This window comes from Metopolophium dirhodum, chromosome 7 (assembly GCF_019925205.1).
Source record: "Metopolophium dirhodum isolate CAU chromosome 7, ASM1992520v1, whole genome shotgun sequence".
Taxonomy (NCBI): domain Eukaryota; kingdom Metazoa; phylum Arthropoda; class Insecta; order Hemiptera; family Aphididae; genus Metopolophium; species Metopolophium dirhodum.
Genome location: NC_083566.1, coordinates 14,491,847 through 14,518,828, shown reverse-complemented (window position 1 = coordinate 14,518,828; position 26,982 = coordinate 14,491,847). Strand labels below are relative to the sequence as shown.

Here is a 26,982-nt window from a genome sequence, read left to right as displayed (position 1 = left end):
AAATAAACTGTCAACAGACGTAATAAGGGATGGAAAGAAATTGAAAAATGTTCCTTTAAACGGATTTTCCCCGTCATTTTCCCTGTTTCTCTCTCTTCTACACACATTTTTTTTTTAACGCGGTATATCTGAGCAATATAAAAATAGTCTGAAAATGGTTTGTATAATAAATGGTTGGCCGTGTTGAGGTCCGTTCGTGTATTCAAATGAGTTTAATGTACCGCTCTAATTCCTACATCGTTCATCATTGTTGGTTTTGAGCAAGGACTATGGAATTTGCATTTTCTCTCTTTCGACGACCTCACCACCACCACCATACCCCATCACATTTACGCCTTGCCACCACACTTCGTCTCTGTGTGTTCATCGCTACTGAACGATTTATTCTAAACGACAAGCGTTTGTCATATTCACAATGATTTCATGCCATTTTTTTCCAAAATCCCCCGTAAAATCGCTTTGTGATTCATTCACTCTGTAGCCACCATCAACCTGCAATAACACTGAATCAGGAAAATGTCTTATAATTTTTTAGGCAACTATTGTTTTTTTTTGTTGAAAATGATGAATGATGTAATGAAATATATAGGTATTCATTTTCAAATCATTTATTGCGTTTTTAATTTTTATACTCGTACATGTCTCAATTATTTTACCTTAAAAATTTAACTACTTAAATAATTTCTTATATAAATACCATACATTTAATTTGCCTTCTTTCATTGTAAATACTAGATATTAAACATTTGACTCAAATATGTTACTTTCCATATTATATATAGGTATACCTACCAATAATAATTTTTGTTTAGTATTGGCCGCGTAATGTAATCAAAACCTTGAAAAAATAATCATAAATGATCAAATTTTAAAAGAAATCTTAGTGGACTATTGTTTTTATATTAATAAACTAAAAATCTATATTTTTTTTATTTATTTATTTATTAAATATAAACGGGCGTAAGCCCAGGTTACAGTTATGGTGTAGAGTGGACAAAATAGTAATACTAATTGAAATTATGGAACATAGATAAACATGTGTAATAGATAGTAAAACATAATAAAATGATAATAATATAGTATCGTAATTCTATGGAAGAAATGGCGGATCCTCATTGGCTAACTTCATCAAACTGTTAATATTCTTGTTTTTTAAATAATTTGTAGGGCTATGTAGAATAAAAAAAGTATGTGTGTTATAATGTTAAAATGTAGAAACAAAACGTAAATATTATATCTATATTGGCAATTTTATTATTATATGAGTAATTAATAACCTATTAACATTTCAAACAGTATTTATCTAGTTACATCCAGATATTTTATTTAAAGTTTATATGAGTGGAGTGGCACAGGGGTACCGCGTAAAATGTTAGTCCACTACTTCACTCGTCTAAACTTTAAATGATTAAATCTCTTTGACTAGTAGTTCAAAATAGAAATAATATTATAAGTTATAACATTTATTATAAACCCTGGACAAAAAACTAACTTTGGTTAGGCACATAAGACATAACAACTGAACGCAACTACCATCGCAAAGCTCTTCTAACCTTCTTCTTCTTGACAAATTCTCTATATTCATTATTTAATATAAAATATTCCGAAACCTTACAAACCTACGGTATATGAATATTGAAGGAGCCGATAATTCTTCTAACCTCAATATAAAGAAAATAATAAATTCTTAACTTTTCGCAAATAACCAATGTTTAACCTAACGTTTCGTTATAATATTTTTGATATTATGTACTATGTCGTATACTTTTGTAGTGTTTAATTTTTATACTATAGCTGTTACGGAATAAGTGTACGAAATAACAATCAATAGAGAAAAGAAGCGATTATTATACCAAATAACAATAATTTGGCAATTTGCAAAACATATCAAACATAATATATACTATAGAAACTAGAGCTTACCACTCATTGTTAAATATATTAGGTAATAAAACCGTTTAGACAGGTCTCACGTACTGTAAGAAAATACGGACTTTAGGGTTACCAAAAAAGCAGACTTCCAAATAATAATTTTTGATTTTTGTAGGTAAAAGATTACGCAAATCACTTCTTTTTTTTTTGGTTGTTTATTGGCGAAAAATATATAAGGCCTTCGAAATTCTACCTAGCATAGTCACATAACTACCACTCTTTTTATTGGACAATATATTACAAGATAGTCATTTGAAAGAGCTCGTCAGGTAGATTGGTGGTAAGGTGGTTTGAAATTGGTATGATTTAAAGGGCAGGCAAGCCAAGAAGACACTTTAGAGCCAGGTCGTAACACCAGGTACCTGTTTAAAGTCTTGGTTAAAATATTCAGCGGTAAGTCATAAAAAATATTAAATCTTATATTTTATAATTATTTTCAGATGTTTAGTAAATAAATATAATTTAATATTGTATCAAACATATAGTGCTCATATTTTTTAGTTGTACCATAAATGACCAGTTGGCACGAAAATGTATCAAGATTTTATATAAGCATAAAATATGGGTTAAATATATGTTTAAATTTGTATTTTATTTAATATTTCAATAAATATAATATAACCAATGATGTAGTTTCAAATTACATTTTACATTCCCTGTCTGCACTACTATGATTGAATGGCAACACATATTATAAACTATATATATATATTATTTATATTCACTATATTATATATATTATACACATTATTTTCCCCCATCAACCAGTAAAACGAGTAATGTCCCGTTCATTTAGTATAATGGAATATGGAAACGCAGGCACATAAATCGTTGGCATCCTGGTTGAAAATTGAATATTACCGAACCCAGTAATTGAAATATATAATATGCTACATAAAATTGTGTTGAGAATGTTCCAATACTGCACTGCAGCCATATCACTAATTCACAAACTCTATATAGTACGTCTATACCTACATATTATATCCGTCGTCCTCAGTAGTCGGCATTTGAAGCACGTAATGAAACTAAATTATATTGACACGATAAGATGTAATATTTTATTTCAGAGTACTCTTAAGGATTTCACCTCGGGTTCTATAACAGTACAGTTATTGTACTACGCTCATCAGTAAATCTTAAAATAGTTTTCTAATGTTTTTGGTCAATTGGAATTAAGTTACTTTTATATATTTATATATATTATATTATATATAGGTACCTATAGTAGGTAATTTAAAGTTAACTTCTATTTAGTCAATTTGTAATTTAACTTATAAGTATTCACCTAGTTAAAAGGAGTAAGGAATATATATGTTATTATAATAAATATTTTTAAGTTAAGAAAAAATAAAAACAACGACCATGTATACAAATAGAGAACACGTATGTAAATTATGAAGTTGAAGACTTTATTATGGAACATATTTATAGGTAACTAATTTTACTTAATCAGCTTCTTTTTACAATAGGATATTGTAAGTAAACGAAGAAATAATTATAATTACATCAATGTATTATTTGTTTTATTTATTGATTTGTATATTTTTTTTGGATTTGTCAACATATGATCTGTAGTAATAATAATTATGATTTATGGCTGTATAAATAAAATACAGGTTATTCATTAATTTAATAATGTATAATGTATATTATGCTCTTTGGTAGATATATAGGTATGAGGATAATCTGTTTATTTATGCAATTACTTGTTCAAAGTTCAGTACGTCACAAGTACAACGTACTGTTTCACTTTCGTTAAGATCACATTGTATAATAAAACTAACTCACGTAGCTATAATAATAATAATAATAATAATAATAATAATAATAAAAATATTACCTTCGGGGGGTAAACTGTTAATAATAGTTGTACTTATCGACGAATAACTACAGAAGAAGAGAAAAATGTTTTCCATGTACCTGCGTCGTAACATAAAAATGTACTGTAATATTATTGGAAACTTTTTTATAAGGTCTTTATTATTATACCTTCCATCGTTCCCCCACCAACGAAAAACGAGTAGATAAAAATCCCGGGGCACTATGAAATCCATTACAGCGGCAATTCAACAATGACTATACGTACTATATAATATATACTATTATACCGATACTGGCCCAGATTTCTGACCATGTAACATGAATAGGAATATCCCGGTAAATCCTCATCTTTATGAATTTCCAGTTCTCTATCGGTCTGAGGAGAGAATCACTGATTGGTTGACCCCGATAATATGATAAAACCCATACCTTTACATTGTACTACATTACATAAACATGTTTTGAGTTAATTAATGTTTTCTGAATAGAAAACAAATTATTTCGGTTAGGTACAGGATTTCTATTGAAAACTAGTAAAAATTAATAATTTTTTGACATACATACAGATGTAATCAATAAACAAGAATTATGTATAACAAAAATATTATAATATAAAATAATATATTTTTTATTTAATATATTTAATCAAGGTACTTAAAAACTAGCCTATATAGTATAATGCATGTAGATTATAATATTATATACAGTAAAAGTACAAATAACTTAGAATTTTCCATTCAGTACGACCATATTTATCATCTACTTGGATATTGAGAAAAACACATATATATTAACTTTTCTGAAGGGTTAATGTTAAAATTTCAATGAACCACGTTTGGTTTTCGGAAGTCGAATAAAACAGTAAAAGACCCGGGGCCAATGCTATATCAACGAGTCGTCTACCAGGTGTCCGGTTTTCTCACATTTATCTTATTCTCGGGTTCATAATATTGGTCGTTTCCCTTTATTTTTTTCAACCAACATTAATCTTCTATATAAAAATTTTGCCATCTTTATAAATAACGTAGTGCTTGGGTCTCAAACAAGAACATCTGTTATATTAACTTTTTAACTTTTCCCCACTACTTCCCTTCTAGTCGAAAGGTCCCAAAGATAACAAACTTCAAGATAGCCTCTGTATAATATTACACGAAAACTAAAATGTATCGGTCCCAACATCAGCAACTTTTGGCTTACATAAAAAAAAAGTAAGGAAGAATGAAAAATGCTACAGTAATTCTTGCGTATAATAAGTGTTCAAAAAAATCAAGATATCGTAGTATCATCATTCCATCCGACGTAAAGTAAGTTTTATTTTTTTTAAGAAAAACATACTTTTAGATATAAATAAATGATTTTACAACGGTATCTTCTATTGTTTTTGTATGATTTCCAAAGTCTTAATTGCCATTGAAGCAAACCAAATAGTATAAAATATATTACATTATTATGCATCTGCTGTCAACTTTTTAGAACAATATAATAAACTGTAAAACACGAAACATAGATAAACATTTTTAAAATTTACACCTGGAGATTTGAATGTTAAATAGTGCCTTTGTTGTGTGCTTTTATTTTCAATAAAAGTAGCTGATAGTAAGCCATAATGGTATAAAGGCTTTTTGTTGTGTTTACCTTATGTTACATTATTTTACTTCTGCATGTAGAATAAACTGCCATATCCCTAAGGACCGGTAAACACTTTTACATCTTTAGAAGTTGAAAACACCTCCAAGTTATAGATATCCTCCGGCTGGATATAAACAAACGTAATGGAGTGTCAGTAACATACAGATTGTAGATTCTTAAAAGAATACTTCTTATCGGTGCTTTATACAAATCAAAAATAGTTTATTTTTCTAAAGTAACAGTAAATATCTGTCGAATTCCTTCCACCATCATTGACTTATGAAATATTATAATACGTAAAGCTTTGATATTATTTTCAGCACGATAAATAAAAATGTAATAGTAAATAGTTAAGCATAAAAATTAAATATTAAAATAGATTTAAAAACTAAATTTTTTTAGGAATCAATGATTTGTTTGTATTAGGTATAGGTGGTATTAAGGTACAAATTTTGAAAATTGCTCATGGTCTATGACAATTGCTTAAAAAGAGTCAAATTTTTTTGAAAATGTTAACATAATATAAAAAATTCTAATATACATTAAACATTTGGTTAACATTTTAAGAGTACAATTATTAATTATTTTTAATTACAACAAAATATAAAAAATCGATTAATGGAAATTTGTTAATTAACATGTGAATATCATCCAATATCGTACAAATTTCAAATTCAAACGCTCGCTAAACATGAATGTGGCTTTCCGATTAACTTTTCTTTTTTTTTTGAATGAAGGAAAACTTATGGGGAATCTTCTATTAAATTTTCTAATGTCAAGTATTAAAATAATAATTTTTATGAATTTATACTGAAAAATAATCTTTAAATTTTTGGGATTTTGACAAATCTCGTCATATTTTTAACTTTAGAGAGCCATAAAAATGTGTTGTCCATTTAAACTCAATTTTTATTTTAATTACACAACTAACAACTTAGGTGGAATATTGTATTACATTTTCAAGTTATTTGATCAAGCGAAAAATTATTTATTGGCAATAATTAAAAAAAAACTTTTTAAAAAACCAAAAAGACTATAAATAGCTCAAATAGATTCTAAATACTTTCAAAATTGTATTATGTATGGTAAATGGTCAAATAAACATTCAATGAAAATTTAAAGTATTATAGTCACACCAAAAACAAAGTTGATTTTGCTCAAAAATTTCCCATTTTTCCTGAATTTTTTTTTTGTTTTTTCCGACGTTTCTGGAAACTACTGTGAATTTTAAATGCTGACATCTCGAATCCACCCACTAGCTTTACTTTCCTATCAGAAAATATGTTGATGTTGAAAATCAGAGTATTTTTACTACACCCCTAATATGTGTAATGAATTAGAAACAAAAGACGGGGAAATCATGGTTTTCATGGAGGGGTTAATAAGTATTATAGAAAAACTATAAAATGTTAATTAGTACATAAGTTAGTTTCTATTCCACTACTGTATTACTATTGTATTTGTGTAAAAAGTGTATTACTTACCTCAATTATTTATATATTACATATGTTTATGACAGAAGGAAAAAAAACAAACAAACAAACATCATTGTAAAATCAATATATTCATTATTGCACCGCTCGGAATCTAAAAATCAAAATTGATTTATTTTAATTTAGTGTATCTTGTAATATAAGACCAAAAATCAATAAGATTATATGATCTTATTATATGTACCCATATTATGTGTATTACTATGCTAATGTAATTACTAATTAGAGGTTTTATTATAAATTATTAAAAATTACTTAGCAATGTATCTAAAAATTACCTATAGCATTGTTCTGCAATTATTTTTACGCCTTTTAATTTAAGTATTAAAATCAAAATGGATATTGGATTTATTATTTCTCTAAGTTCGATATACTTGTGGGGAGTTTTAGAATTTTTCTAATTAAAAAAAATATTCTCAAACTTGCAAAATGTTTTTCAAAGTTATAAAGCTTATAAAGTTTGTAAAGGGGAACTATATAAATATTCAATTGCAATTTCAAGTCTCAGATATTGTTTTAAGATATTTTGATAAATAATAATTGTGATAAACTGGTATAATTGTGTATATGATAAGATCACAGTAAATAATGATTCAATACAAATTTTTAATTAAATAATGTGGTGTTTTTATAAAATAAATTATATTTCATTACCAAAACTTTGTATCTACTGGCTACTCATCGTACATTGATTCAAAGTACATAATTAAGTAACACTTATTTTATATTATTATAAACATTTTAAGCAGGTTAATAATAATTGGTATAGTAATATTTGAAATTAGGGGATAATATGTTTTGTTTTGGTTACACAACAAAACATTGCACAGTACACAAGATGTCTGGTAATGTATTACTTAATGTCTTAATAACACGATATTCATGCACACAAAATGTCTATTGAATACGGCCGTTGGCAATTTAAAATAAAACATTTCGATTTTAAGAAGAAAAAAATATTATATTCATTTAAAAGAATAAATAACAATTAATTAATTGTATGAATCACTATATCCATAAATCATAATACATATTACGTCAAATAAATTTAAAATCCAACGTGAAATCATAAACAATCAAATGATTGTCACTATGGTTTTAATTTATTTTTTTAGAATTTCTAATTTTAGAGTTGCTTATTTTTTAACAATCAACATTATAGAATAATATAATTAATATGAGAATAGTATTTATAGGTACACACAATCAGATAAAGAAAATTACTTGGGAAATCTATATTTTATATCAAATCCAGATCATTTTTAGGGAAAAATAATATTTTTCTTTAATAAATAAGAAATTAATAAATTGTATTTTGATGACAAAATTAAATATATTTTTCACTACTTACCCCTTATTATTTGAAGCCGTATCTTATAGAGGCTTTTTTTGTTACAAAATAAATAGTTATTTTGAAATCTGTGAATTATTGTACTCTTATCTGCTTCAATTCCTAATATTTTTAAAGAAAAAAGCTTGCAGAATAAATTCTTGTTACATAAGTAGATAGGTTAATTCATGTTGTTGAAATATCTACAAAAAAAAATTTTTAGTAGAAAGGCTACATTTAGGATTTGATAACGATGCAAAAACATTTTATAGTTGTTTCAAGTTTATGGAGAAAGAAGAAGCTGTAGAAATGGGGGGAGAACTGGAGAAGTAAGGATACTTAAGTGATAGCTTCCTCCCTCGTGTTCCGGTGCTTTTAACTTTATACACACTCATACAAAAAAAAAAAACATCTTGTGTTGTACGTACAAATCGATCAAAGACCAGAAAGGAGAGGGGAATGAATGAAAACAGCAAATAGCCTTTAATTACACGCATTGTCGTATTCAACAACAAATTGTTATTGTAAATGAGGATCAAAAACTCACGAGGTAAATTGCATATTATAAAATTAGAAGTTTTAATGGTAAACGAATAATATTCAAGTTTACAAAATGCATTTTAGTTCATATGATATCGATTAAAAATCACTATTGAAGTAAATAGGTAAACGATTTTGTATGTGAGTAAGTACTTATACCTTTAAAACTTGGGGATACGTGTTTTAATTTTGTTTTATTCGAGATTTGTTTGTTTGTCTACTGAATTACTTAATAATTATTGTGACTTTATATAATCTGTTTGTTTCTATTTGAGAATAATCCAGGATGCATAACTACCACTTATCCATTAAACTTTTGTTCTTTGCTATTCTTATTAATTTTAATGCAATAATGGTAAAAATTTAAAAAAACAGCTCTGAGTGGAAATATATTTACCTTAAACTTTATACAATATACCCAATATTTAAAAAGACATATATTCAAAACACGCGAAAAGAAAATATATTAATTATTAAAATATCAAATGTTAGGTTTGATAACATACAACACATTTCCAAATGCCAATTTAATAGTTATAAGGTAGGTAGGTATAAATGATACAATAAAAATGTAAACCTGACATAAATTTAATTTTGCATTACTATCATTCAAATTTCTTTTAAATTTTCTAATTTCTTCAAAAAACTCTAATAATGTATCTTATGCAGTAGTTATTTAAAATCAAACTCATCAACATTATTCAATACATTTAAATTTAAAAATATACATATTTTTTGACACACTCTCTTGACTGTCTTATCATGAGTTTATGATATAGATCAAAAATCAAAGAAACTACCGTTAATCTACTTTAGTCACCATTACCATAGTAGCGCATTCAACCAAACGGTGCCATAACACAAAATACTGTTATCAGTCCTGTTGGATTTAATTAAAGTTTTCACTTTTTAATTAAACAATATATACATACAACTACCAGGACTGGGGAGCTCTGTAGTTTATTTATTAGTTACCATCTACCACGAACAGTGGCAGTGTTATAAATCACAAATGGAGATAAACTTTGTGCAGATAACGAGGCTTAAAGATAAAACGAAATATGTTTGTGCAAATTTTGATCCTTTAACAGTCGTGGAGAACGACACTGGGAAAAAAAAATTAATCAGCGTACCGGTCGAGTTAGTATTTTAATTTGTTTTATTTAAAGAACGTGCCACGGAATTCATACAAAACGTCGTCAGATTTATAACAATCTACACTAAAAACAATTATTTCTAGTTAAATTTTAAACTCTAATGATTAATGACATATTTTATAGCTGTGCAAAATATATTAATTAAAAAAATTGCAAGTATTGTATATTTGTATCAATATAATATAGTACTATGTAAATAATAGTTTATAATATGTCAAGCTTAGCTAATATATGAGGTATTAAAATAATATTACGATATAAGACGTAGCTGGTTAAGTATAATATGATTTATTTCAAACGATATATTTATATTTATACATTTTACTGGAAACTGAAAACTGTATACATTATACATGTTCATTTGTTTTTATAATTGTAGTAAAATATTAAAAGTATTATATTATATTATTAGAGCTATAAAATATTTTAGATTCTGAGTGGAACGATGAATGTATTGATTTTACAATGATGTGTGTTTTTTTTTCATCATGGTTTTGGGCAGTGAAACTGCTTCGATTTTCTTCAACAGTATCTTGTTCGATGGGAAAGTGAATCTAGTTGGTACATTCGGGAGGTAAAATTTTTAAATTCTTAATAGTTTTTAAAAGCGCCGGGAAAAACAACATAAAAATTAAGGAAAAACGGGAATTTTTACGCAAAATTGGTTTTCCACGAAATCGATTTTGGTTTTTGGTGTAACTCTAAAACAAATGAATGTTTATACATGAAATTTTCACTGGTCGTTTATATTTGCATTTTCTATACACGATAAAATGTTCAAAATATTTTGATTTGTTTTGAACTGTTTAGAAACATTTTCTGTTTCCAATTATAATAGTCTTTTTTTCTATGAATGTCAATAAAACTTTATTTGTTTAAAAAAATACACACATCATTGTAAAATCAATACATTCATCGCTCCACTCAGAATCTAAAATACATACAGTAATTATATAATATTTATTATTTTAAATTTACGTAATATGTTTTTTGTCACGAATTAAAATATTTCCAAAAATGTAATAAATTTTTCGAGAAAAAAAGATTTTTATTGGTTCCAGAAAGCTGTGATGAGTGATTGGATGGCAAGCCACCATTTTCTTACTAGAAGAACTACCTACTGAGAACCTTTTCCTCTTACATTTTATGCTTACAGATCTGATTGTTACATCTGTTACGAAACCTATAGTAGCCCTAGCTGAATATACCTACACAATTTCATTCATAGCGATAGCGTGTTGTCGGACAGTGTCATCTAGAATTATAGTGTATTCTAGATCCACAGGATCGGGTTAGAGGACTATATAACAACGTGAATCTCGGAAATCTTTTGGGAAACATTTTTTCGAGCAATAAGAAAACAAGATACGAGACTTTTGAGAAAAATACGAACTATTTAAATATAAGAACAGTATGAATACTCTGAGGGGTGGCACGTTAAATTGCAAGTCTTTGTATAGCTTGTCTGAATCATAAAAAAAAATTAGGCTCACAGTTTAGGTGAAATTAACCTTAGATTTGTAATTTCATTTTTATATACATTTTGCTTTTCTAATATAAATATCTTATATCAAACAAATATTTTTTTTGATATAAGTATTTAAACTTTAAAATATCAACACAAATATTTGGGGGATAAAATACTTACACATCATACTTTTAGGTTAAATAAACGCATCCAATGACAAAATGTTAATACCTACAAGTTATTTGTACAATTTATTTACAGAAAAGTATTGTCTGAAATAAAAATATATAAAAAAAGCTGTGCCCCTACGCAATTTGAAAACCAAATGTTTATTTGTAATTGTATTATTTAAAGCAGGAAGGGATGATAATGTTTTTAAAATAAAAAAATGTATTCAACAATAATAAATAATAACACGTAAAATGTATTCTGAAACAAAGAGCTGTTTATTACAAAATTAATAAATTACTAGTAAAAGGTACATCACAAATATATTTATACCATTGTTACATTCGCATAACTCAAATTTTAATGGAATATTTCATATGCCCAGTGGTGTCTCGTGGTTGCTGTTGTTGGAGGTGTGATTTTAATATGACATCCCTGATAAAAGCTTGTATAACAAATAAAATAAAATAAAATACATAATATATTATTAATATTTTTTTATTGAGCTTTATTAAACCCGGAAACTATGGCCATTAGCTGTTTTTTTTGTTTTTAGGGGGGAGGAAAGTTTGAAACGATTGGTTGAAACACGAATTTCATACAAATATGTGTGGCAAGGATTTTTAGCTAAAAACCCGGGGTGGTCACCCATCCAGGAGCTAGCAACACCGGCCGATATGTACCCTCAGAGTATTTCCGCAGTTAAGCGTAGGTACAGACTGCGCCACAACAAGCCACAATATTATATTATCACATTTAACTATTTAAGCTTTAGATAATACATGGGTTGAAACCGGTTACCGGTTTTTACCGAAAATCGGTAATTTCCCGGAATTTTGGGGAACCTATAATCGGTTACCGTTATCATAAACCTATTTGTACTCCCGTTTATCGGTTACCGGTTACCGTGACAATTTTTCGGGTAACATAAAACGTTATAATAACGTAATATGTTTTAACCGGTTAAGAACCGATTACCATTACCGGTATTTATAAATACTGACTACCGTTACGTATGAACTATAATAATATTATGTTTAATTTATTTTAGCTACATAAATGATTATACGCTCGTAGCTACTTATGGTTGATTAAATAATAACTTCTTAAAACTATTCTTAAATCATACTATTATAACTTCGTTTTTTTTCACTCCACAAAACAGATCAATTATTTGGTACCTATTGTGACTTAATTACTAGGTATTTAAATTTCAAAATCTTTCACTAAATAGATAAGTGGTATTACATTTATTCAAACAAGTTCGGAAATAAATATTGAAATCAACCTAAGTTATGCAAACTTTGTAGTCTGCCATTTTACTTTTAAAGAGGGATTAGAAACCTTATGATTTGATCGGTTTAGGTTTTAAAAAATATAAAATATAGGTTTCTGATAATTCCGATTTTAACCCTTTCTATAAAATGATTGCTATTTAATTATTTTTCAAGAATTAAATACTGTATAAAAATTTGCATTGTATTATAAACTTTCATTTAATGACAATTGACAGCTATTTGCTGTTAAGTACTTTTCAGAATTTAGGATAATATAAAATATCAATAATATTACTATCACTAAAACTATAAAAACATAAACTATTATATTTATGCGACTGTTTACGGAAGTTTCAATGTACTATTAAATTCTAAACACTGTAAGAATTCAAAAAATAATGCTAGCATATTATGTATAAATGTATAATATGACTGTCAAAAACTAAATATTAATATTATATTAAAAAAAATTCTCATTTTATTTGTATGTAAATAGTATTTCAAATAATAGAAAAATATAATTTAAAACATAATATTATACAAGTTTAGTACCTATATTATAGTGGTAAGACGATCAATATTATGATGAGTAAATTATTTTTTTATGAAAGAAAGAGATACAAAATGCTTACATAATTAATAATAACTTAACTTATTAATTATTAATATATTAATATAATGTATGTAAAAATTATATTTAAGTGACTTACACTTGAGAAATCAATTTTAATCATTTTTTTTTTCAAATGCTATATTTGTTCGAACTAATTACTGGTCTTCCAGGCATACAAATAGAATGTTACATATTAATATGTAGGCGATGATATAAATTGTAACCCTAAAAAAAGGCGTTCGACACTATTACTACAGTACTGAAAAAAAAAAATTGGTTACATTTCTGGAAATGTTGACTTTAAAACATTGACTTCCAATGCTATAGAATATTAGCCTAACTAATTTACGAACGAATTATTATTATTTCTAGAAATAATAATAAAAATCTCATTAAATTATAACATTTACTGTTATTGGCACCGCCATTACATGGTACCTATCTGCAATCTACATAGACGTTAAAACGATAATAGTTGCCTATTGCCACCGGTACGGGCTTATTATCGATAAATGGAAATTGGAATTTATATTACTTTGTGATATGACAAGTATAGGACACATAATTTATGAAATTAATAATATTATAAATTATTGATGGACTTTTACAGAATTATGATTTGATAATTATTAGTTATTACGTATTTCTACTTTTCATTATAAATAAATATTTTTTTATTTATCTGATTTTGGAACTAAAAAATCTATACTTCAAAATATAGGTTTTGGTTCCTAAGAAAAAAGTATTTAGAGTTTTGGTCCAAAGGTTTTCAAAAGGTTTCGGTCCTAACCCGGGTTTTTTTTCATAACGGTTCTAGTCCTTGCTTTAAAATACTAGTAAACCATTGTCTTCGTACTTACAAACACGTGATTTATCTTAATTGAATATCTTGTTAGTTTTCTCTAGTTTACGGCTAAAACTAATTATAGTTTCAGACATCATTTTAGGTCTTAAACTTTATTGAAAGAATTAAAAATCTATTTTTATGTAAGTACCTAATACACATTTTTTTGGAGAAAAAGTATCGTTGTTTTAAATTGAGCGCCGTTTAGTAACGCCATGAGGAACTCCAGATGATGAAATTAACTCCTTAATGTGAATTTGAAGTGTCCTGCTTTTTATATAAAGTAGGTAACTAATTTATATTGTGCAACTATACGATTTGGAGACAGAATTTTGTTCAATTTCGTAAAATTGATAATGATAACAACCCGTTTTATGAAAAAGGTACTCACAATTTATGAAATTGGTATTATGACTACCATGGATGCAAAGTATAATTGTATAATTTGGAGGATGTCCAATAATAATAATTTAAAATGATGTAAGTCATACAATCTCCATTAACCACCTCATAAAATTAGTAAATCCTCATGAGACATTTCGTGTACTTACATATTTTTATTTTTTTTAGAACCCTTTATTTTTAGTTAAGCCTGTTTGTATTTATTTACCAAAATAAAATCCCTAATTATTTACATTTAGTTAACGGGCGTGTTACTAATATATTGTACCTAAACGGCACGCAGAATGAAAAACAAAGATACATTTGCAAAAAAATGTCCACTATGAATATCTGCTACGTCTTACTTCAAACGTGATATTTATAAGTGAGAATTAAATGTATTTTACGTTCAGCACATATTATTAGATATGCACCTAAAAAAAGCTAAAACCCATAACGGCTACAATAGTCAATAACACATTAATTGGCACTGCATATAGGTTTATTTTAACCGGCAGGGAGGCGAGTATACGAACTAAAAACGAATACAAACTCGCAACTCTTCACCGAAGTCAGTTGATATAATGTGTATTGTTTATTTAAATCTATATAGCATTCTAAACGATCAGACATACACCATGTGCAAACCTTTCGCTATAGACTTTCCTGAACGGCGAGTTCGACGTACCTAGTCTAGTTTTAACCACTTGTTATTTATCCATTACACAGTGTCCTTGACAATATGTTTACTGTAGCACGTGACACGGGTCTATTCAAAATATAAAAAGTTTATTTTTTATTTTTAGGACGTTTTTACTTTGACAATACAATGCACGCACTTCGGCACTTGTACACAACTATGAATACTATTTTAGTATTTTTGGCGTTAAAAACTCTACAAATAAAAATTGATATTATTCGATGAACATAGTTGACAAAAAAATATTTTTCAAGTGAATCTGAAAATGTTTTGGTAACGTAATATTATTTAGTGCATATAATTTATTATTACTCAATGATAGAATATAGTGTATGAAACTGATCAATCAATATAGGAACCGGTAAAAACATACCGACTTACATGAAAAAAAATAATGGATGCAATCGTTTTGATGTACAATTAAGAGTATTTTAGCGAACTGTTTGTTTTATCTCTCAGGTCCACGCTTAACAGGGACAAAACGTTTTTACGTGAAATCAAAATTGTATACTCAAATGATTTTAGATTCTGAGTGGATCAATGAATGTATTGATATTACACTTGATGTGTGTGTGTTTTTTTTTTTTTTGGTCTGCTTACACGATAAGCACCTAGTCTAAATAATTCAGAAATTATAATGTTTTCAATTTTCATAGCTAAGAAATGGTGAATTAAAAACAAGGTTTCACGTTATTTTTTTTTTTTTTTTTATTGGTATTAAAGGCTTCAACAGCTAGGTCATTAGCCTGTGGTTGTGGTTACATTGTCATTAATTAGTGAATATACAAATAAATAACTAAATTCTAAATTAATTTTACGTTACAATTGTGGTATATATGGATTTTACAGTGATATTGTATATTTACATTATATTTTTAGCAGTGTAGTTCTATCTTTACATTAAATTTTTGTGTCAATGCCGATGGATTTGAAGAAGGTATGGATCAAGTGCGTGTTGTGTTCTCCTAGAGCTTCCTCCATCGTTGATGGTTGGTTGAGGATGTTTCTTTCGTTGACATATAGCGGGCAGTCTAAGACTACATGTTTGATTGAGAGAGGTTCGTTACATTGGCTACAGAGAGGTTGTTCTTCATGTTTTATGATGTGAATATGGGTGAGATTGGTATGGCCGATTCTTGTTCTGGTATTGATGATTTCGGATCGTCTGGAGGCATTGGGCTGAGTGTACCATTTAGTGATTTTCTTTTTAATCGATTTAAGTTTATTTCACGTTATTGTTCATTCTGTAACCAAATGTATTTTAAGTTCAAATTTGGACGGAATTACATAATAAAACCAAGAATAACGACTTTTAGTTATATTGTTGTAATTTAAAAATATATTCGTGGATATTTAAAACTTTTAGAGTATAGGTATATTATTATAGTTTATACACTTAATGACATTTCTAAATGACATTTTTTTGACAAAAATGAATTTAACCTACCATAGTACTAATACCTAATAGTAAAATAAATTACTTTATATTATAAAATAAATGATTGTATATCATTGAATTCAAATTTAACACATCCATTGAACTATTACAGTGACTATCTATAGAGTCTAGATACCTAACGAACAGCAGAGCGTTACCTACCCGCTTTTTGTTTTTGTTTTTAAGTTATCTAAGATCTAGTAAAATCGCTCATTACAAAAACTATAAAGAACACAATATTTGAGGGTATGGCATATATATTTGTCTTAATATTTTTTCATTAATAATATAATGTTCATTTAAATTTACATAAAATTATTTTTATTTTTAAAGTCAAATAGGTAAATTCAAATAATAATAAAATATTAAACCAATATGTCAAATCCTAAAAATATGTATACCTTAATAAACATTTTGCAATATGTAATTTTACTGTAAGATTACTCAAAAATCATTAAAAACTGATTTCACACAGATGCATTTTATCAATGTCGCACGTGGGTCTGAGAGAGAAAACAAATATTGTACAGAGATTCTTTAAAAGTATTAAATATTATAACATTATCATTATATATTTTTCTGTCTATATGATCATTATTTTAACACATGTTTAAACTTATTATTTTCTTTATTACGTAGAATAAATTATGAAAAAATAAAAACTAATTTCATAAAAAATAATTAATATTAATCTGCGTAAGTACAACCAAAGATCATTAAAAACCTGTATTTTAAAAACCAGCATTTTACCTCGTAAAAAAACATGATATATTAGTCACAATTTATCATTAATTATTATAATATGTAGGTACCTATTATTATATATATATTTGTCTATATGTATTGATTCCAACTTCGTTTGAATGTGTTACAACATAACTTAAAAAGCTACATTAAATTCACTAGTTATAATATTATAAAAATATGTATAATTTAAAACTTAAAAGCCACGCATTTCAATGAAAGCTAATTTTTAATATTTCATAGTTTTGTTTAATGTAGATCTCTTTTGAACTTTAATGCTATATTTGGGTTCTAAAATAATATTTTTAATTAATATTTATATAGAATTAATTAAAAACAAAACTAATGTAAGAATTAAAGTAGGTATAGAACACGCGTTTAAGTTTTTCAATTATTTGGCTCATGGACTATATTAAAACCGTTTTAATTTTAATTTATTTCATAGGTCTAGTACCTAGTCATAGTTTATTACTTCTTATTTGTTGTAATTAATTCATCAGTTATGTTTAACTGCACATTATTGGTTGCAGGTCTTGATGATAAATATGATCATTCGTCTCATTTTAACACGCACGTTCCTAAGTAAAGTACATATTTCCTGTTTTTCTCATTTAACTATCTTACAGCATTAAATTTTAATACAAAACAACAAGAAACGTAAACGTAACCTTTTATGAGCGATAGTTAGTATTATACTAACACTGCATTTTTACAACGTTTATAAATACTTGTCTAAACGCACAAAGTTTTAATTTATACATTTCAAGGTAAAATGTTTATTTAAACAATTAACTACTTTTATGAATAATTGTTTGACAGTTAAATGGTTAATTTTTTTTTTCTTATACGATTATAACTTTTTGAGATTTTAACACATGTAATAATTAACTTTTTTTGCATTATTATTTGTTGTTGGAACTACAAATATAAATCTTAAAAATTCGCACTTAGCAGATTTTAATATTGCTTCTTAAATCTTATACGTTAATAAAATAAATTAAAATTCTACAGGCTTTCCAGTTTTCAACTATTTATAATTCAATATATTATGGTTGAAAATATAACAAAACAATGTTGTTTTTATTTTAAAGTTTTAACCTTAACGCATATCATGTAATATAATATAGAAATTGAATAATAAATGTCTAGTCTACTTACTAATACACTTAATACACTGGACCCTTCATAGAACTATTTAATATATCTATATAATAATATACTAAAGACACCGAATTGTTTTTTATCACTTTAATATTGGTAATTAAATTGGTAAATTCAGTGAGTACACACCTAACACAATAATACACTTTACTTGGGTACCTATCTATTTAATATATTAAAATAAAACAAACATTCATAAACAAAATTCATAACTCACAATAATCAATGGAATATAGACAGTTTTAAAATTTTAATTTTATATTATATAAAGTTTCTTAATATGGCTTAAATTTGATTTTTGTAAATATTTTATTAGTATAGAAATAACTAAACATTTTTTTTTAGAAATATCGTACTGAATAATGTATCATATATTAGGTCATGTACATTCGGGCATCAGGCATCACCCCATGAATGGCATAAGGCTTAACAATGTATATAAGTACGGTTACCTAAAACCATATTTTATTATTTAAAAATTAAATTGGAAATACTTATAGGTACATTTATAATAACTGTAAAAATAAAACTATCGTTTTAATTAAAAATGATTTAACGATTTAACATGCAAACTATACTCTGTCTCAATTAAGAGACCAGCTCAGGTTGCGACAATGGGTGTGGTTAACAGAACTAATCACCACCCTACAAATATCTCATCTAGGTTTTGACATAATATGTTTTTACGAAATATCCAATTTTTAAAAGTTATTTATAGCAGTCTTATTTATGAAGACTGTAATGGTTTAATCTTAAACATATACTATTCAAGAAAATGAAACTAAAAATGGATAATGCGAAGCCTTTCATAATAATGGTAGGTATCTAAGATGTTGGTCACCTGATATGTTTTGTAAACTATATACCTACCTACTTTAAAATGATTTACTCAAATTTAATTTTTAAGAAAATAAAAATAAAATGTCCATTATCTAAGCTTTTGAAAATGCTTGCGCTGAATCCTCTTGAACATTTTGGTCATTAATTTGGAATTTTTTTGTTTCGTTTTAGTTGACGGAGGTGGTTGTCCTTCACCCGGCCTGACGCTGAATGGCACTAGAGTTGTTCCACGGTCGGGCATGTCACCGGACTTTTCAACACTGTCTGAGGTGAAATTCCCAGCACGCCTGCCGTCCCCTTCTGGCAAGGGATCGGCTTCAGTGGCGTCTTCGTACTCCGTAGATGCTGAAGCGCCGTCCAGGATCTGCAAGATAAAATGTGTGTCGGGCCAATGGGTTGGTCCCCTGTGCCAAGGTTCGTATACATTTAATATACATACATACAATATACCTAGGTATAGGTACGCATTATTATGGTTTTGTTCGTCTTCGTTTTAAAATCCATTAGGAGAAATACACTATTCCTTCCCCGGCCTCTTCTTTTCCAACCGCAATCTCATACGGTCGGTGGTATACTGAAACTTTTGACAATTCTTATCGTTTTCTGAACACTCAATGAAGCGATTGTTACGTCTTGTAGTGATCTTATTCGTGTATGCATATTTTGTATGATGTGTTCGCAATATAAACATTTTAGGACTCAGTTGGATCGTGATTTTTTTGTTTTGTCGATAAAAACTTTTTCAACTAGTAAAAAAGCTTGAACATTTACTGCGAGGGTCCTTATAAGTTTCTTTAATAGAAATTCAAAATTATTAAAGAAAGTTATCCACGATTATTTTTTTTATGCATTACAAGTCCAAATGTTGACAAAATTCATCCAAATCCCGAAAATTTGCAAATAATTTTTCAGTTTGTTTTATAGCTAACATTAGAAATTTTAAATAGAACATTCTCAAGTAGTTTTTCCACCTTTATCAAAAAAAACACCGGTCAGTTATTATTAATTTTTTGTCACGCTTGCACCGAAAGTTTGGTTTTTGATAGCGGTTGAAGCGTTGGAAAGCGTCCTTTTTCAGTCCAACGGGCAGTAAAGTGGGAATCCCTAATAATGCCTGGTGGTAAAGTGGAAATTCAAAAAATTGCTGGGCGTGCATATCACGCGTATTCCCCTTGCACAACCAGACACTGAAATCTATACCACGGTCCTTACGGAACCGTAATTACGTTTTTTTATTCTTATTTTATTTTAATATAACAATAGATTATTATTTATTTTGAAATCTATATCACGGTTCTTACAAAATATAAACTTTTGGTTACATCTTATATTCATATTATTATAATTTCCATGCGTGACGCACGCCTTAAATATGAAATATGAAATCATAGTTCTAGTCTGGTTGTTGCATAGATCCCTGAAATACATTGCATACATTGATGAACGCAGAGGCGTGAAAAAAAAATAGTATGTGTGGCTTGTGCGGGAAGGCAATTTCAGTCTTGGGCGAAATGCGGCCCTCACTTGCGGCTCTTGCCACACACGTCACCCGCGACTGAAATAGCTCACTTCCCGCCCTTGCCACACAATATACTATTTTATGAGAGTTTGATGTTGAACTTTTTACGACATTTGATTTTCAGTGGGTTTTAATTTTAAAATTTGATTATATATACATGTATGCTAGGATAAACAATCATCGCTCAGAACTGTTTTTCGTATGCAATGATTTATCATTGAATTCAAATCTAACACATTCATTACAATGACATATACTCGACAACTACTGTACAGTATTTCAGTATCCACTTGTCCAGTTGTCCAACTTATTTTATTTACAATTTATTTTTTATTCTATAATAATCGCTAAATAAATTATATAATATTTGAAAAAGCTTGAAAATATAAAATAAGGTTCCTTATAACTCATAAGTTATAGTAGTTCAAAATTATAAAAGATATAAATTCAAATTTTTTTTAAAAACATTTAAAGTTAAAATTTTTTAAAATTTATCAAAATCACGAAAATCTGCAAAATTTTTTGTAGTTAAAAATGTATAAAATGTTTAATTTTTATAGCTTAGGATTGAAAATGTAAAACAATTATTCCTGATCTTAAGGTTTCTAATAATTATTTAACTATGTGATCAAAATTATAAAATTATGTAAACAATTATTAATACGGTATTTTTTAATAGGTATTTTATTACATACCTAATTCAATATTTAATCGGAGAATAGATTTTAGATATTTTTTTGAAGATATAAAATTTCACAAACACAACAGATTAATACCTTATTAATAAGTGCTATAAATTTTGGATAATTTTTATTTTTTTTTGAAATAATAACTTTTTAATTAAAAAGATGCTTCATACGATACCCAGTTGAAATAAAAATGTGATTTAGAAACATAAACGCACTTTTAAAAATACTTATAACACTAAATGACAATATATTCTACTTAAATACAATCCATTATACACTCCACAAGGTCTATAATACAAATGGTGTAATATTGGCTAATTGCGTTTCTTCGTAGGCACACTTAAAGTTTGTTAATATTGCATCACAAAGCACTACAACTTGTCTCTCTAGTCCCTACTTCTCTCTAGATAATATAGTGTGTTCAATTGTCATAACCGGAAGGGCTCTTGTTACAAGCTGTAAACAATGCAGAACCACAATGTAATGCCACAATATGACATTCACAAATATTTATCTCAAATTATACAAAATTATATCATGACTTCGAGTCGGTGCACGTAACGTATGTGCCCATGACCTGCTCGCTTATAATTATAAACAAATAATAGTAAGTAGATACGTGTCTACGTGGTACTCTCACAACAAATCAAATCTGATAAATTATATAAAAAAAGTTAAAGTATGAAGAAGATACAGGATAAAATCTATAATACACAATTCTCTACTTAGAATTAATATACTGGGACGGAGTGGCCGAGCGGATTAAGGCGTCGGTTGCGACGCGCACCGTCACCTGTTCGAACTAGGAATTTTTCTTCGGACAGTCACGGTGTCCGGAGAGAGAGGCCGCCATCCCCCTCCCGGGCATGACAGATATACCTACGGGTGCCTAGTTAAAAATTCTGCCAAAACAAGCAAACACGTGTCAAAACTTACAGTACCCTCCCCCACAGTTCCTTAATGACCTCAGTTGTCGATGCCTCAACCCTCAAAAAAAAAAAAATGTGGGTAAGTGGATGTCGCTCCGCTGTACAGTAGGTTACAAGTGGGTCACTGTAATGGATGGTGTTAAATTTGAATTCAATGGTATAATATCATTGTATAAAAAAAACGATTCTGAGCGAAAACGGTCAGTCAGCCTATGATATTACCAAGTATATTTGATGATATTATTGTGAATAAAGTAATTTATATATAACCTATTTACGAGGAGCCTTATTTTAAATTTTCAATCCTTAGCCATAAAAGTAAAACATTTTATACATTTTTAACTACAAAATAATTATTAAATTATAAATTTGATAAATTTTGTCAACATTTGACTTTAAATGCTTATAAAAAAAAATTATGCCTATGTATTTTTAATATTTTTCAACTGCTATTAGAACGATGGAGCCTTATATTAAATTTCCACGCTTTTTTACCCAACAAATAAAATTTTATTGATATTTATAGAAAAAAAAACTAAAAAAAATTGAAAACTGACAATCGTTCTACTCAGAATCTAAAAATGTATTTACTTTTATGAAATTGGAGAATATAGTATATGGCTTAAATATTTAAGTTAAGACTTTGGTCGATTTCTGCGTTGTACAAAGCACAAACGTGACGTAAATATGGATATAACTTTCTGTAGTAAATATTCAGCAACATTTATAATTAACTCTTCTCAAGCATAATAAAATATTATTTATTAAAATTATAATATTAATGAAAGTAGAAAAAAAAATCATACATTTTGTGAATATTTGTTAGTTATTAAATATTAATACTTTTTTTAAAAGCACTGACTTGTAAGTTCTTGAAAAATAAATATTATGAGAAAGGTTTCATTGATATCTGGCTTTTGATTTTTTAAATCATAGAATATTAAATTATTTATTGTTTGAATGTAAATTATTGCGTTTAACTAATTTGTTTTTATTTCATTTTATTTTTATTTAATATTAAATACGTGTTTTTTATTATGTAAATAATAATTAAACGTACCTATTACATTTATATTCCAACTTTTTTTATACTGGTAATGCTTCGGGTTATTTTGAAAAGGTACAATTTTATTTAAAACTCTCAAATCTTAATTATATTTACTATTTACTCAATGGTTTACAGTAAGGAGTTTCTATATTGAATAACAGTTCGAGGAACACTAAGTAAGCAAATCAAACATTAGGTAAGGAAATCATTAATACAAATCAAATATATATAGATATAAATATTTTTGACCAGATAAAATGTGCCAGTTGATAATTATCTGAACATAATATATATAATATTATGTTTTATTATTATTTAAATAAACCCATGGCGTCAGTGGCCATTGGGTGATATTGAAAACATTAAATTTAATTAAATATATAAATATTAACGATCCACAAAATATGATCTACTACAGGGGTCACCAACTGGCGGCCCGCGGTCCGCATCCGGACCGCAGGCACGTTTTTTACGGACCCTAATGGCCGCATAATGATAAAATATATAATATTGTTTTTACATTACGTTTTTATAATAAAATGACGAATAAAAATATTATCCGATATTGTGAGTATGGTATGCATATATAATATATATCATATACGTGTCTCCTTCACCGAGCGTTACGTTGAATGCCCATAGGTGCAAAAAATAATTCAAAGAAGTTGACTGATAGGTACGTTAGACGCTCGTTTCAAGTAGGTACGTTTTATTGCAATTTATTAGTTATCAATTGTTAATTTATGAAAAAAGTCATTGGGTATTTAAACGTGTTATGGACCGTGGGAAGTTTGGTAAGTTTCAAAACGGACCCCTGTAGAAATTAGTTAGTGACCTCTGATCTACTAGATTATACGGTAGGAAAAGTTGTATCTTGTTGAGTAGATCGACGGCGACGATGAATAATTTAACATTGAAGTTTAAATATCTGGATCTATGTACGAAATACAAAACAAAACATATATTTTTATTTTTAACATACCTAATAGCATATAGGTAGGACTGTAGAGTGTAGATGTTATGTGGCACAAATATTGATTTGTAAAAACTTAACACCACATTATTCATTATATTATGCAAATTATTTTAATAATAATTTATGAAAAATATTGCTTTTTGTAGAGATGTTATATTTTTCTAAAATAAATTGTTATAATTTCGTTTTACCTATCGGTAAATATATATATATATATTATATAATATACTACAAAATATATATTTTTTTTTTTTTAATTGATCTTGAGCCCGGCAGCTGAGGCCATTAGCTATTTTTAGTTTACTATAGTTTATTAAGTCGGTAGGGGGAGGAACACGCGTGTGTTTTGTTTGGCAGAATTTTTGATTGGGCACCCGTAGGTATCTGCCATGCCCGGGTGGGGGGATGGCAACACTTGTTTTCCGAACACCGTGACTTGTCCCAAGAAAAATGCCGCCCATGACCGAGGAATCGAACTCGGGCCGACTGCGTCGCAGCCGACGCCTTAGTCCACTCGGCCACTCCATAAAATCTCTACAAAATATTATAGTTATACAAAAACGTATATACATCTTTATACCTCCATTGATTGTTCTATATTTTTATAATACTCATTAGTAAAAAGTGTCATATCAATCTTGAAGAATATTGACACTTAAGGTCCATAACAAACACACTTTGCCAATATAATTATTATTATTTAATATTTATCCAAAATATATTATCATTAGTTCTTTTTTATGATAACGCCGTGAATGGAAATATCATTAATTTGTTTTAAAATGTATGATTTAATACATAATAAACAATTATTTTGTTTATTTATTAAATGTTAATATTATAATTTTAAAATTTTTTTATACTATACAATTTTAAGGTCTATATTATGCATAACGTTTTTTTTTTTTTTTTATGATTGAATTGTTCAACACCCAACAATAATATTATCAATGCTATACAATGTATAGTATAGGATATATTTGGTTAAAATGTACATTAAATGCGTAACGACACACAATAAACTATATCTAGTAGTGCAGTTATAACATTCTATCACGAATATATATAAGTACCAAGTTTGAAAATGTACTTACTAATTTAAAAAGGATTCAACCCCTAAAATCGATTGACATCATGGATTTTAAGAAGTAGTAAATTCTTTGATTCTGTGACTGTTTGTGCACAGGACAATGGTCGATCGTTAGGTTTGCCAATTGTGACTTTGTCCTTTGAAGATAGATATCCCAATTATCTGCGGACAATGAACTATGTGATCTGAAACGTTGTCGCGGTCGGTAAACTCTGGTAATCCCAAGTGATCTTCCAACCACTGAAACCAACTTCAGTTTCATGCTATACCGAGGAAGCGAATTATCACGGTGGTGGGATATAGGGTGAGGGATGGAAGGTAGCGACAACTATGATTCCTAGTGTAATGATCATGGGAAACGTCCACCGATTAACGCACAACATTAATATTATAATATTAATATAATTATTATTATTGTTATTATTATCTTCCATCGAAACAAGTGTCGAGGTCGAAAACTCAGCAGCATAATTTTTCATCTTATTCCATGGACAACAATAAAAACAATTTCAAAAAATATTAGTTATAACACCTAATACATTGTCTCTTTTTAGTTTTATATCAATTTATGATAATACAGTTTTTGTTTGGAAGTCATAAAATATTATTAGAATATAGATACACCGTCCCCGCTCAGAATCGTTTTCCGTATGCAATGATTGATCATTGAATTCAAATTTATGACATCCATTACAGTGACCTACTCAATGACGAAGTACCTATACAAGACTCCTACTGTACAGCAGAGCAGATACCTACTTTCTCTTTTTTTTTTTTTTTGTTTATCTAAAATAGTCTTATAGGTAATTTAAATATTAATATGATTTTGAAACGCATGTTTTATAGGTACTTATTTCTCATTAAACAAAACTTAATTTAATATGTGTGATCATAAAAATCATATTATGTAGGTACTTAAATTGAGTATTTGAATGAAAACAAAATACATGAAACGTAATTATTGAATAAATACTTGATGTCCCATTTAATTACGAAGGAATACCTAACAAACACAATAAACAATGTTAATTTATTGTTATTAATTATTATGATACATGCATATTTAAAAATAATAATTGTGTTCTGATTGTGTTTAGTATTTTCAATTTTTATGTGAAACTACAACTAAATTTTAGTTAGTTAAATTATCGTAATATATAGGTACCCATAGGCGTATCTGAGAGTTGCAAGG

The 26,982-nt window shown here is 27.7% G+C and overlaps 1 protein-coding gene and 1 long non-coding RNA gene across 2 annotated transcripts in view; one reads left to right on the top strand and one right to left on the bottom strand.

Annotated features, from left to right (window-relative positions):
* LOC132948036 (locomotion-related protein Hikaru genki) overlaps positions 1-26,982 on the top strand; it is a 140,198-nt gene that overhangs the window by 7,716 nt on the left and 105,500 nt on the right. The window contains exon 2 of the mRNA XM_061018295.1: positions 19,711-19,953. Within this exon, the coding sequence (XP_060874278.1) occupies positions 19,711-19,953 (243 nt within the window). The remainder of the gene's footprint in view (positions 1-19,710; positions 19,954-26,982) is intronic.
* Positions 15,824-26,982, bottom strand: part of LOC132948037 (uncharacterized) — a 71,167-nt gene continuing 60,008 nt past the window's right edge. The window contains exon 7 of the long non-coding RNA XR_009664990.1: positions 15,824-16,600. This is a non-coding gene — a long non-coding RNA (uncharacterized LOC132948037). The remainder of the gene's footprint in view (positions 16,601-26,982) is intronic.